General features: G+C 43.3%; 1 protein-coding gene across 1 annotated transcript; it reads left to right on the top strand.

Annotated features, from left to right (window-relative positions):
* Positions 1-5,414: 5,414 nt before the first annotated feature.
* Positions 5,415-13,524, top strand: LOC135545004 (transmembrane protein 255A-like; the record flags this gene model as incomplete). Its single annotated transcript, XM_064972673.1, has 9 exons — positions 5,415-5,576; positions 8,347-8,409; positions 9,487-9,576; positions 10,861-10,932; positions 11,105-11,193; positions 11,379-11,450; positions 11,883-12,051; positions 12,281-12,430; positions 12,717-13,524. Coding segments are annotated over 9 exons (1,029 nt in total), but the record flags the coding sequence as incomplete, so codon positions are not given.

Raw genomic sequence — 13,524 nt, 5'->3', positions numbered from 1 at the left:
ATGAGGAGACTCTCAGTTACATAGCAAATGTTCAGTTTTTCCTGAAAGATTCTTTGTGTAGGAGAAATCGCTCCGTTTTGTACATCACATTTGGGTACCAAAAAAACCCGAAAATTAGGTCATCAAAACGGCGAACTTTTTTCCAAATGAACTCCATAATATCGACTGAAACATGGCAAACGCTGTTTAGAATCAATCCTCAAGGTGTTTTTCACATATCTCTTCATTGATATATCGTTTGTGGAAGTCTACTTTCTCCTCTGAATCCCATGGAAAAATACTTGCAGCTGAAGATGACGCACCAATTTCGACGGAGGACACCGGCCGGACACCTGGCAAATGTAGTCTCTTATGGTCAATCTTCCAATGATATGCCTACAAATACGTTACAATGCTGCAGACACCTTGGGGAAACGGTAGAAAGTGTTAGCTCGTTCATGGCACATTCACAGCCATATAAGGAGACATTGGAAAACAGCGCTTCAAAAATTCTGTTCATTTCCTGTTTGAAGTTGCATCTTGGTTTCGCCTGTAGCATTAGTTCTGGGGCACTCACAGACAATATCTTTGCAGTTTGGGAAAGGTCAAAGTGTTTTCTTTCCAAAGCTGTCAATTATATGCATAGTCAAGCATATTTTTGTGACAAAATATTGCGCTTAAAACGGGCACGTTTTTTTAATCCAATAATGAAATAGCGCCCCCATAGATTCAAGAGGTTAATACGGAAACGTTTTTTTATCCAAAATTTAAAAGAGTGCCCCCTATTTTGAAGAAGTTAAGAGCAGTTGGAGGCCACGGAAGAAGAGTTGTATGGCATTGAAGCTCGTCTGGAGGTTAGTTAACATAGTGTCCAAGGAAGGGCCAGAAGTATACAGAATGTTGTCGTCTGCGTAGAGGTGGATCAGAGAATCACCAGCAGCAAGAGCAACATCATTGATGTATACAGAAAAGAGAGTCGGCCTGAGATTTGAACCCTGTGGCACACCCACAGAGACTGTCAGAGGTCCAGACAACAGGCCCTTCGATTTGACACACTGAACTCTATCAGAGAAGTAGTTGGTAAACCAGGCAAGGCAATCATTTGAGAAACCAAGGCTGTCGAGTCTGTCAATAAGAATGTTGTGATTGACAGAGTCGAAAGCCTTGGCCAGGTCGATGAATACAGCTGCACAGTAATGTATTTTATCGATGGCGGTTATGATGTTGTTTAGAACCTTAAGCGTGGCTGAGGTGCACCCATGACCAGCTCTGAAACCAGATTGGATAGCGGAGAAGGTATGGTGGGATTCGTAATGGTCAGTTTTCTGTTTGTTAACTTTGCTTTCGAAGACTTTAGAAAGACAGGGTAGGATAGATATAGGTCTGTAGCAGTTTTGGTCTAGAGTGTCACCCCCTTTGAAGAGGGGGATGACCGCGGCAGCTTTCCAATCTTTGGAAATCTCAGACGATGCGAAAGAGAGGTTAAACAGGCTAGTAATAGGGGTTGCAACAATTTCGGCAGATAATTTTAGAAAGAGAGGGCCCAGATTGTCTAGCCCGGCTGATTTGTAGGGGTCCAGATTGTGCAGCTCTTTCAGAACATCAGCTGTCTGGATTTGGGTAAAGGAGAAATGGTGGGGGCTTTGGCGGGTTGCTGTGGAGGGTGCCAGGCAGGTGACCGGGGAAGGGGTTGCCAGGTGGAAAGCATGGCCAGCCGTAGAGAAATGCTTATTTAAATTCGCAATTATGGTGGATTTATCGGTGGTGACAGTGTTTCCTAGCCTCAGAGCAGTGGGCAGCTGGGAGGAGGTGCTCTTATTCTCCATGGACTTTACAGTGTCCAAGAACTTTTTTGAGTTAGTATTACAGGATTCAAATTTCTGTTTGCTTCCCTGAAGAGTTGCATATCACGGGGGCTATTTGATGCTAATGCAGAACACCACAGGATGTTTTTGTGCTGGTTAAGGGCAGAGAGGTCTGGAGTGAACCAAGGGCTATATCTATTCCTAGTTCTAAATTATTTGAGAGGGGCATGCTTATTTAAGATGGTGAGGAAAGCACTTTTAAAGAATAGCCAGGCATCATCTACTGACGAGATGAGGTCAATGTCATTCCAGGATACCCCGGCCAGGTCGATTAGAAAGGCCTGCTCGCAGAAGTGTTTCATTGAGTGTTTGACAGTGATGAGGGCATCAAGCTTAGTTTGTAGGATGGCCGGGGTGTTAAGCATGTCCCAGTTTAGGTCACCTAGAAGCACGAGCTCAGAAAATAGATGGGGGCAATCAATTCACATATGGTATCGAGGGCACAGCTGGGGGCAGAGGGAGGTCTATAGCAAGCGGCAACAGTGAGAGACTTGTTTCTGGAAAGGTGAATTTTTAGAAGTAGAAGCTCAAATTATTTGGGTACAGACTTAGATAGCATGCAGAGTTCTGTATTACTATCTTTGCAGTAGATTGCAACACTGCCCCCTTTGGCAGTTCTATCTTGGCGGAAAACGTTATAGTTAGCAATGGAGATTTCAGGGTTTTCGGTGGTTTTCCTAAGCCAGGATTCCGACACGGCTAAGACATCTGGGTTGGCAGAGTGTGCTAAAGCAGTGAGTAAAACAAACTTCAGGAGTGGCTTCTAATGTTAACATGCATGAAACCAAGGCTTTTACGTTTACAGAAGTCAACAAATGAGAGCACCTGGGGGGTGGGAGTGGAGCTAGGCACTGCAGGACCTGGATTAACCTCTTCACCAGAGGAACAGAGGAGAAGTAGGATAAGGGTACGGCTAAAGACTATATGAACTGGCCATCTAGCACGTTCAGAACAGAGAGTAAAGGGAGCAGGTTTCTGGGCACGATAGCATAGATTCAAGGCATAGTGTACAGACAAAGGTAAGGTAGGATATGAGTACATTGGAGGTAAACCTAGGCATTGAGTAATGAAGAGAGAGCTATAGTCTCTAGAAATGTGTAAACCAGGTGATGCCATCGCATATGTAGGAAGTGGAACAACATGGTTGGTTAAGGCATATTGAGCAGGGCTAGAAGCTCTACAGTGAAATAAGACAGTAATCACTAACCAGGACAGTAATGGACATGGCATATTGATATTAGAGAGAGGCATGCGTAGCCAAGTGAACATATGGGTCCAGTGAGTGGTTGGGGACACGGCGATTCAGACAGTTAGCAGACCGATGCTAACAAGCTAACAGTTAGTAGGCCGGGGCTAAACAAGCTAGCAGCTAGTAGACCGGGGCAAGTTAGCAGGCCGAGTTTGCAAGCAAGCAGTTACAGACCGGGCAGGTAAGCTAGCAGTTAGCAGGCCGGCAGCTAGCAGTTAATAGACCGGGGAAAACTAGCAGTTAGCAGGCCGGGTTAGCAAGCAGTTAGCAGGGGCTAGCAGTTAGCCTTTGGGGGACGTCGCGGTGGGGGTAAGTCTGTTTTTGCCTCTTCGTGCGGTAACGTTGATAGACCAGTCATGGAATTAGTAGGGTTCCAAGTAGCTCTAGGTAGCTAGCAGGCCTAGCTGGTTAGCATAATGGGCCTTCAGCGGGCGTCGCGCCTGAGGGGCCTGTTGAGGTCCTTGGGCAGATTATGTCGGTATTCCAGTCGTAGGGGATCTGTGGGGTTCCATGCCCAGTACCGGCTGTATAAGGGGACGGATATTGAAGCACAGGAGTATACTTCGGTGGTAGCACAGGAGCCCTGGCCGGGCTAGCTTCAAGCTAATTGGTGCTTGCTCTGGGATGGAAACGTTAGCCAGGAGTAGTCATCCGGGATTGTGGTTAGCTAGTTGTGAAGATCCAGATGAAAATGTTCAGTTTGCGGTAGGAATCCGGGGATAAAAATAACAGGTCCATTATGCTCTGGTTAGAGTCACGTTGTTCGAACTGACGAGAGCTTTCCGAGCTGAAGGTTAGCTGATGACCGCTGGCAATGGTTTGCTGACTGATAGCTGGTAGTTAGCTGGCTAGCTTCAGTTGAGGGATTCCAGATCCAAAGTAAATATAAATACTTTAGGAAAAAAAAGCAGATCCACGCCACATTGGGTGAGGCGAGTATTTAGATGTTGAGGTTTAGCAAAATAAAGGATATGCAACGAAAAAGATGTAAAACGATATATACAAGGGACACGACAGGACAAAGACGTCTGACTGCTATGCCATCTTGGATTGGATAGACATGGACATATGTTCTCATGTTCTGAGCAAGGACCTTAGCTTTCTTACATAGCACATATTGCACTTTTACTTTCTTCTCCAACACTTTGTTTTTGCATTATTTAAACCAAATTGAGCATGTTTAATTTTTTACTTGAGGCTAAATTGATTTTATTGATGTATTATATTAAGTAAAAGTAAGTGTTCATTCAGTATTGTTGTAATTGTCATTATTACAAATACATTTTTAAAAATCGTCCGATTAATCGGTATCGGCTTTTTTGGTCCTCCAATAATCGGTATCGGTATGGGCGTTGAAAAATCATAATCGGTCGACCTCTAATCAGTATATAAAACACCTCCCTCTTTCCTGTAATTTCCCCTGTCTTTGGTTATGTTACTATGGCCTTTACCTTTGCTGCCTTTTTTTCCAGTTGCAGGTTTTGGCACATTCATTCCAGCAACATAGCACCCTGCATCCCACTGCTGGTTTGCCTCTGAAGCTAAACAGTGTCGGTCCCTGGATGGGAGATCAGATGTAGTTGGAAGTGGTGAAAAATATGGGGAACATTTATGGGGACATGAGGGGAAAAACACTGTAAAAATGTTTGTCTGACTCATGAAAATGAAAAATATGTGTGTATTTTGAATATTTTTTTCACATGTCTGAAAACCACGTGTTTTTTTGTTTGATTTCTGGATGATTTAATATGAAGTTGTCAAGCCTGTTACTTTATTTGACACTTAATTTAGTCATTTTTTTATTTAACGTTTACATTGTAGTCATTTAGCAGACACTTATCTAGAGCGACTAAAGACTAGTGAGTGTATACATCTTCAAACTTTTTTTTTCTTCCACACGGCTCCCCCATTGGAATCAAACTCACAACCCTGGCGTTGCAAGCGCCATGCTCTACCAACTGAGGCACACGGGACCATAACCTCTTGAAATGTCTTTATGACAGAATGTTAAAATTAGGTGACAAAAATATTTATTACATTTTTTTAAGGTACACTACTCAAAAGGCACTTAATTGGTGGAACGACCCAGCTAACCAAAACACACTCCTGTTGATATTACCCTATCCATTGAAGAGGAGTGCGTAACACAGGGATACTACAGTCAAAATATATTTAAGTACTTTGTTTATTAGTCTACTGTTCATACAATTCAACTAAAATGTTTCATGGCCGGAGTTAAGTTTTCAGGAACACTTTCAGTAGCAAAAACTGATCTGTTAAATTACCTGTATATTGAATGGATATACGAGTATATTGTCTAACGCTGCGCATGTCTTCCAGGATCATTCAAACAGAGGAAACAGAAGTCCATCATGGTCACTGTGATGTTGCTCATTGTGTCTGTGCTCATCCTTGTCTTTGGACTGGCAGCCACCACCAGGACACAGAACATTACTGTCGGTGGCTACTACCCAGGAGTCCTTGTAAGTAGCAGTCTAACACCTTACTGTCTTAGAGACATGTCATACCTCAATGAAAAGAGGGTAACACCACGAATGCATTATGATGCAGTTATAATGCATCGCAAGACTTGTCATGAGTATATGACCCTCTTGCAATGTCTTATAATCATCTCGATCCTGACTACATACCAGCCATTTTGAGTCAGTTGAAATGTTGATACTTAGAGAGACATAACTTGTTATAAGTTTGATTATTATAATACATTATAAAGATTCACACATGCTTATACATTCATACATGCTTATATGTTATTATAATAACAAGTTATTAACGAGACATTTCTTCACATGAAAAATTCAGTTATTATTGACTATTCTATTCTACTCTAAAGCGTGTTATACCTGCAGACGTCAGGGAAAGTGTTAGCGAAAGGGTATTCCATACAATCAAGAGTAATATCCCCTGGCTGATGTAAGTTGTATTGGACCTCATTTTGAGTGCTAATTAATGATGGTCTCCCAGAGGGAGGATTTTCCCCCATATTCATTATTTAGCATTGTTGTCATTAGAGGCTAAAATATATGTGATCACCTTTGAAGTGGCTTCAGAGACCCCATCTATATAACCCTCAGCATTCTGCCTCAGGAGAAACTAACTGTGTTGATCCTATAGACATGATATTCTATAAAATAAGAAGCTCCCTAACAGGAAAAATAAAGTTCCTCGATTATATTCAGTGTGCATGATGACTAGGTTGTCTCTAAGAATAAATAATGTATGGTTATTCATCTGAAAAGACCAGTGAATCACATTTCAGATACAAGAATAGGGCAGGTATTGAAGAACAATCTTAACTAGTATAGCTCAAGAAAAATGTTATTGTGAGACTTGTATTAATAGAGCAGAGACTGGTTGTACTTTCATTGCATCATTCTTACTGGGAGATCGATGCCACGATCATAGATATGGGCCCTGTTTAAATACTTCAGAAATACATCCAAATCAAATTTTCACATTTTATTGGTCACATAAACATGGTTAGCAGATGTTAATGCGAGTGTAGCAAAATGCTTGTGCTTCTAGTTCCGACCATGCAGTAATGTCGAACAATTTCACAACAACGACCTTATACACACAAGTGTAAAGGAATTAATAAGAATATTTACATATAAATATATGGTTGAGCGATGGCCGAATGGCATAGGCAAGATGCAGTAGATGGTATAGAGTGCAGTATATACATATGAGATGAGTAATGTAGGGTATGTAAACATTATATAAAGTGGAATTGTTTAAGTGACTAGTGATACATTTATTACATCCAATTATTAATTATTAAAGTGGCTAGAGATTCGAGTCAGTATGTTGGCAGCAGCCACTCAATGTTAGTGATGGCTGTTTAACAGTCTGATGGCCTTGAGATAGAAGCTGTTTTTCAGTCTCTCGGTCCCAGCTTTGATGCATCTGTACTGACCTTGCCTTCTGGATGATAGTGGGGTGAACAGGCAGTGGCTCGGGTGGATGTTGTCCTTGATAATCGTTTTGGCCTTCCTGTGACATCGGCTGGTGTAGGTGTCTTGGAGGGCATGTAGTTTGCCCCAAGTGATGCGTTGTGCAGACCTCACTACCCTCTGGAGAGCCTTGCGGTTGTGTGCGGAGCAGTTGCCGTACCTGGCGGTGATACAGCCCTACAGGATTCTCTCGATTGTGCATCTGTAAAAGTTTGTGAGTGTTTTTGGTGACAAGACAAATTTCTTCAGACTCCTGTGGTTGAAGAGGCGCTGTTGCGCCTTCTTCCCCATGCTGTCTGTGTGGTTGGACCATTTCAGTTTGTCTGTGATGTGTACGCCAAGGAACTTAAAACTTTCCACCTTCTCCACTACTGTCCTGTCGATGTGGATAGGGGGGTGCTCCCTCTGCTGTTTCCAGAAGTCCTTGCTTTCCTTGAAGTAATCACAGATCTGAATTGGTTGGATTTAAGTTGCACGTTTTGGGGAATATTCAGAGGTGGAAACTTTCTTTGGGAATATATGGGAATTAACGTAAATATATGCAAATGAATATGAATGCAATTTAAAATTGTCACGACTTCCTTCGAAGTCGGTCCCTCTCCTTCTTCGGGCAATGTTCGGCGTTCGACGTCACCGGTCTTCTAGCCATCGCCGATCCACCTTTCATTTCCCATTTGTTTTGTCTTGTCTTCCCACACACCTGGTTTCATTCCATCAATTACATGTTGTGTATTTAACCCTCTGTTCCCCCCATGTCCTTGTCCGGTATTGTTTATTGTAGACTGTGATATGGCCATTTCTTGGAGAGACTCCTTCCCCTCCAGGAGACTATCAAACATGATGATAACACCTCAATGGGTGTTGCTGGGCAGCTTTATTCTTCTCACTTTGCTTGGTGAGGTAGATTGCTGCTATAACTTGATTGCCCTTCACATACCTAACTGTTTCCTTGTAGAGTGTATCCATTGTTTGTATCCATTGACACTTCAGGCTGAGGAGTAAGTTTCACATCCACAGTACATGTGCTACACTTAGGTCAAGGAAACATTTCTACAGAATTTGAACTTGGTCATTTTCTATCACAATAATTGGGATTGATTATTTCCGGGGAAAAGTAATTTGGGTGAACTAAATAGAAGGACCATTTCCTGATCCTTAATGAGTCAACATAAGTGAGGTGTTGTGTTCTATTTGCTGTTGGTCTTTATTACCATTCAAATGAATTTTCCATTTAGTCTGGTTCGACTGGTGACCTAACAGCATTGTGCTCTTTTTTCAGCTGGGCCTAGGCTCCTTTCTCGGAATCATCGGAGCCCATTTGATAGAAAATAAGAGGCAGATGGTAAGAGTATTTATATTACGCCTGCGCTTCCATATTCGTTTCTATGCCACACCTCTATAGCTCTCTGCAGACAAACACTGCCAATAACCCAATTCAATTCGTCAAGCTACGTTCACTTGGCATTGATAGACTACGCCAAAATTGTGGTCTTCATGTGGCATGGGCACAGAAACACTGCTACCTTCTCTAGCAGAATGTCACAGTTGGCTCACAGGGATTTTAGCATGGCTGTCAGAACATGTATCTTAGAGCTTCTTGCGAGATGCAGCCAGAAATAAACATGGGTAAGAGGAGGGGGACAGATGTCCACGCAGGAATGTATGGACGGAACTGCAGATGAGAGCCGTGGGGTGTTGCCAGGGGCGTAGCTACTAGCCCCCTAGCTCCCGAAATGAAGAATGAGTGTGTAGCTTGTCAGCCTTTACACACAAAAACTGGACGAGGAGCAAATAGCTAACAGTAGACAACAAACATCCAACGCACCATCATGTAAAATAAATAAATGTACAGCATTAGATGCAGAACTGTAACGGCGTTCTTCGTTTGTCGAAAGAGAGTCGGACCGAAATGCAGCGTGTTGGTTACTCATGTTTTTACTAGAACAAATGACGATACATGAAATAACAAAAACAACAAACGGAACGTGAAAAACCTATACAGCCTGTCTGGTGAACACTAACACAGAGACAGGAACAATCACCCACGAAATACAAAGTGAAACCCAGGCTACCTAAATACGGTTCCCAATCAGAGACAACGAGAATCACCTGACTCTGATTGAGAACCGCCTCAGGCAGCCAAACCTATGCAACACACACCCCTAATCAGCCACAATCCCAATAACTAAAAAACCCCACTAAGAAAATACAACAAACATAAACCCATGTCACACCCTGGCCTGACCAACTAATTAACTAAAACACAAAATACTAAGACCAAGGCGTGACAAGAACAACAAACACAATGATTTATTCATGGAATATTTCCCTTGATTTGACTTTGCTATGGAAGATAATAAGACAAAGGTCTGAGTGGATAACACTTTGCTTCTCTCGTCACTCTTTGTGTGTCTTCCAGCTGGTGGTGTCCATTATGTTCATCAGTTTCGGAGTGGTGGCTGCCTTCTGCTGTGCCATTGTGGATGGGGTGTTTGCAGCAAGACGCATTGTGAGTACCAGTAACAAACACAGCGAGTAAGCCAAGTTCTAAGCAGCAATCATACAGAAGACAGATGCACAGATACCATGCAGTCATATGGAATGTCACTGTTTCAGTGTTATTACATAGTAACCACACCAATAACTGATTTAATATAGAATCTGACCATTGCCACTTGATGACATCATTGTTTTGTACCTTTTCAATTTTCCATAAGAAATTATTGTTTACATACCGGTTACTTACGCATAGATTATGATACAAGTTCATTTGCATCTTGTGTTGCTGGAGTGTATTCTGCTGGTGTGGTTGATGCTGTTCAAATCAAATCAAAGTTTATTTGTCATGTGCCAGAATACAACCGGTGTAGACCTTACAGTGAAATGCTTACTTACAGGCTCTAACCAATAGTGCAAAAAAGGTGTTAGATGAACAATAGGTAGGTAAAGAAATAAAACAACAGTAAAAAGACAGGCTCTATACAGTAGCGAGGCTACATACAGACAATCATTGGTCAGGATGATTGAGGTAGTATATACATGTAGATATGGTTAAAGTGACTATGCATATATGATGAACAGAGAGTAGCAGTAGCGTAAAAAGAGGGGTTGGGGGGGCACACAATGCAAATAGTCCAGGTAGCCATTTGATTACCTGTTCAGGAGTCTTATTGCTTGGGGTAAAAACTGTTGAGAAGCCTTTTTGTCCTAGACTTGGCACTCTGGTACCGCTTGCCATGCGGTAGTAGAGAGAACAGTCTATGACTGGGGTGGCTGGAGTCTTTGACAATTTTTAGGGCCTTCCTCTGACACCGCCTGGTGTAGAGGTCCTGGATGGCAGGCAGCTTAGCCCCAGTGATGTACTGGGCCGTACGCACTACCCCCTGTAGTGCCTTGCGGTCAGAGGCCGAGCAATTGCCGTACCAGGCAGTGGCAGATGTGTTGCTACCTACCCTCACCACCTGGGGGCAGCCCGTCAGGAAGTCCAGGATCCAGTTGCAGAGGGAGGTGTTTAGTCCCAGGATCCTTAGCTTAATGATGGTACTTAGTGATGGTACTATGGTGTTGACCGCTGAGCTGTAGTCAATGAATAGCATTTTCACATAAGTGTTCCTTTTGTCCAGGTGGGAAAGGGCAGTGTGGAGTGCAATAGAGATTGCATCATATGTGGATCTGTTTGGCGGTATGCAAATTGCAGTGGGTCTTGGGTCTACTGCTGTTGTTTCTTTACTGATGTGTAAAACCTAATCAGTAGGATAAAATGTGGATATGATGACTTTGTGTTGCACCCCAGGACCTTAGACCCTACTACGCCGGTCGCTGTGATTTCCACGCCAATTCCAAACCCTCTGTTGATTATGAAGATGTGAGTGCACACTTCTTTCCTGTTGACCTCATATCACCATTTTGGTTGAAAGGTTGCCTTAAAGTTGTTTAAATGTTGCCTTAGAGTTGAAAATCCATCAGTTTCACATAATATAGAACATGACCCATTTGCTTTACCATGTCATAACAGTGACTATCTGTGTTAAATCTAGGTTCACTGCCAGACAGCATCCCGGGCTACCTGTAATTTACGTGTGAAATCCAATACCTGTTACTGCTGTGACCTCTACAACTGTGGCAAGTGAGTTTGCTAAGCCTCATTCGCAAATTCCTATCATTAGAGAATTGTTTTGATTATTTTTCTGCCTGAGGGGCAGCTAAACTCAGCTCAATTGATTGATTATTTACTTGTTTGCCTCAAATGTATACACTTGTTGTTTTAGTGTCTTTTTAGTAGCTTTAAGGTCAGCACTGCTTATGTTTCAGAGAACACCCTCTTTTGGGACATGCGAATAAAGATGTTTTGAAAAATTTTAGGAAAATGTCCATGATTTGGAAATAGGTCCCTTTCTTTTAGCCCCTTATGAAACATTATTGTTGGTGTGGTTGATTTTAAGAGTAGCTGTGTATAAGTCTTCCTGCTTGGAATCCACCATGGGAATGATTGGATGCCCTGCACTCACTCCTACATGAATACCAATCCTCATACCCGTTTCCCCCAACTCTCTCTCTCTAGTAGCTGTAGCTACAGTAGTTCCCCCTTTCCAACTTGATTTGAAACTGTCATCTGTTTTACAACCAAAGGTGCACTTGTGTTCATTTCTATGTTGTTGATTTGGGATTTATGCTTGCCTGTCATTTGTCACAATGAATGTCGTAGGCATTACACATTTCTCTTTAGCCTTGCATCTCAATAAGGTGGTTCTTACTTCTGTCTGTCTTTACTCTTTATCCTCCCTAATCTCGTCCACCCACCTCTCCCACACACTGGCCCAGCCGTGTGGAGCTTATGGGGGGCTACCATGAGTACACGGAGGTGGGGAGCTGCGAGGACGTGGTGCACCTCCACCACCTGCTGTGGTCCGCCATCATTCTCAACATTGTCGCTCTCTTCCTGGGCATCATTACCGCCGGCGTGCTAGGAGGTTTCAAGGACTTGGTGAGATGAGCAGCAGGGTTGTATTTATTAGGGCACATCCTAGCATAACGTTTTAAAGCGTTTTTCAACAGACAAAAGGAAAGCAGGCGGTTATTATTAGACAAGTCCAGTTATCCCCCCCGATGCAAATTCTCAGTATATGTGGCCCTTACTGTTGCCCTTTGTGACGTGCACACACCATGAACCACAGGTATCAGTATTGCCCATTATTTTTGTGTGTTTTGGACAGACGCCCATGTTGACCCCTGACTCGTGTGAATCAGAGTCCCTTCCTGCAGCCTCTTTCCCCTTAGAGTTTCCAGCTCCCAGCACCCCTTCATTCAACTCCTACCTCAACAATGCCCCCTACCTGTCACCCTACACTGCCTACGACCTGCAGGTAATATACTACTAATACCCATCATACATTATCCCCCACATAGCCACAACTAACAGGAATAATGCATTAGGACTGTTGACTAACTTGAACTATGTGTGGGTAAGTCAAACCTTTTAGGAGATCACACATTTATGTCAATGGTAAATATGCACAAATTCAAGTTACACTGGTGGATTTCAAGTTAAGATTCTGTCCTTACTGCTTGATCATAGGATGAGTACTGTACAAACTCAAGTCATCTGTCTTGTTTTAACTCCGGCTCATCTTCTCCCTCCCTTCTCCCCAGGGCTCCAGCATGATGTTCCCTGACTCTTCTGGCCTGTCTGATGACTCCCAGTCAGGGGCTAGCCGCATAGGGGCCAGCCGCATGTGGCCCACCCTGGTCCCCCCAAGCTACTCTCCCCCTTACTCCCCCCCCGATGAGAAGCCCCCACCATACAGCCCCTAGGAGAGTGGCTGGTCCTGGGAAAATAACAGGGGAGGGCATCCAGCATCATCTCCTCTTTTGCCAGCTGCAGTAACAACAATGGGCATTGATAGGTGTTGATGGGCTTTTTATATTAACCTGTTTGAAAGAGAGCTGCTGCTACATCTGGTGCTCCATGCCGTTCTAAAGCAGCCAAGCCTGCCTGGGCTTTGTTGGGTATACAGAGACAAGGAGTTACTGGAAGAAAAAAATAGCATGCGTCACTAATGTGACTAGAAGCCCCTGCCATTTGTCATAGGAATGCTGCAAGGTTCATTCATCCCTCAATAAGTATAGCCTGTTAGGATTCAGTTCAGCCCAACCTGGATGGAGTGGGGGATATAACAAGATGCTGCTTGCCCAACACGCTTTTCTCAGCAGACTCTCTGTCGATGCCAGTACGCTCCCTACATCTTTCCCTTGGCCCTAACTATTCTATGTTTGCAGGGGTCTGGATAGGTATAAACAGTGTAATGGGGGATGTAAACATCCTATCGTTTACACCTTAAAGTTCTGCAACATCGAAGAGTTAGAGCCAAGGTGCGAATCGTCTGTACGTGTATCGAAAACAAGCTTACCTCGCTCAAGACACCAGGACTGCCTACAGTCGTGGCCAAAAGTTTTGAGA

The sequence above is a fragment of the Oncorhynchus masou genome, chromosome 9, assembly GCF_036934945.1.
Source record: "Oncorhynchus masou masou isolate Uvic2021 chromosome 9, UVic_Omas_1.1, whole genome shotgun sequence".
NCBI classification, from domain to species: domain Eukaryota; kingdom Metazoa; phylum Chordata; class Actinopteri; order Salmoniformes; family Salmonidae; genus Oncorhynchus; species Oncorhynchus masou.
The sequence above is the reverse complement of the archived record's forward strand: the minus strand, read 5'-3'. Positions and strand labels throughout refer to the sequence as shown.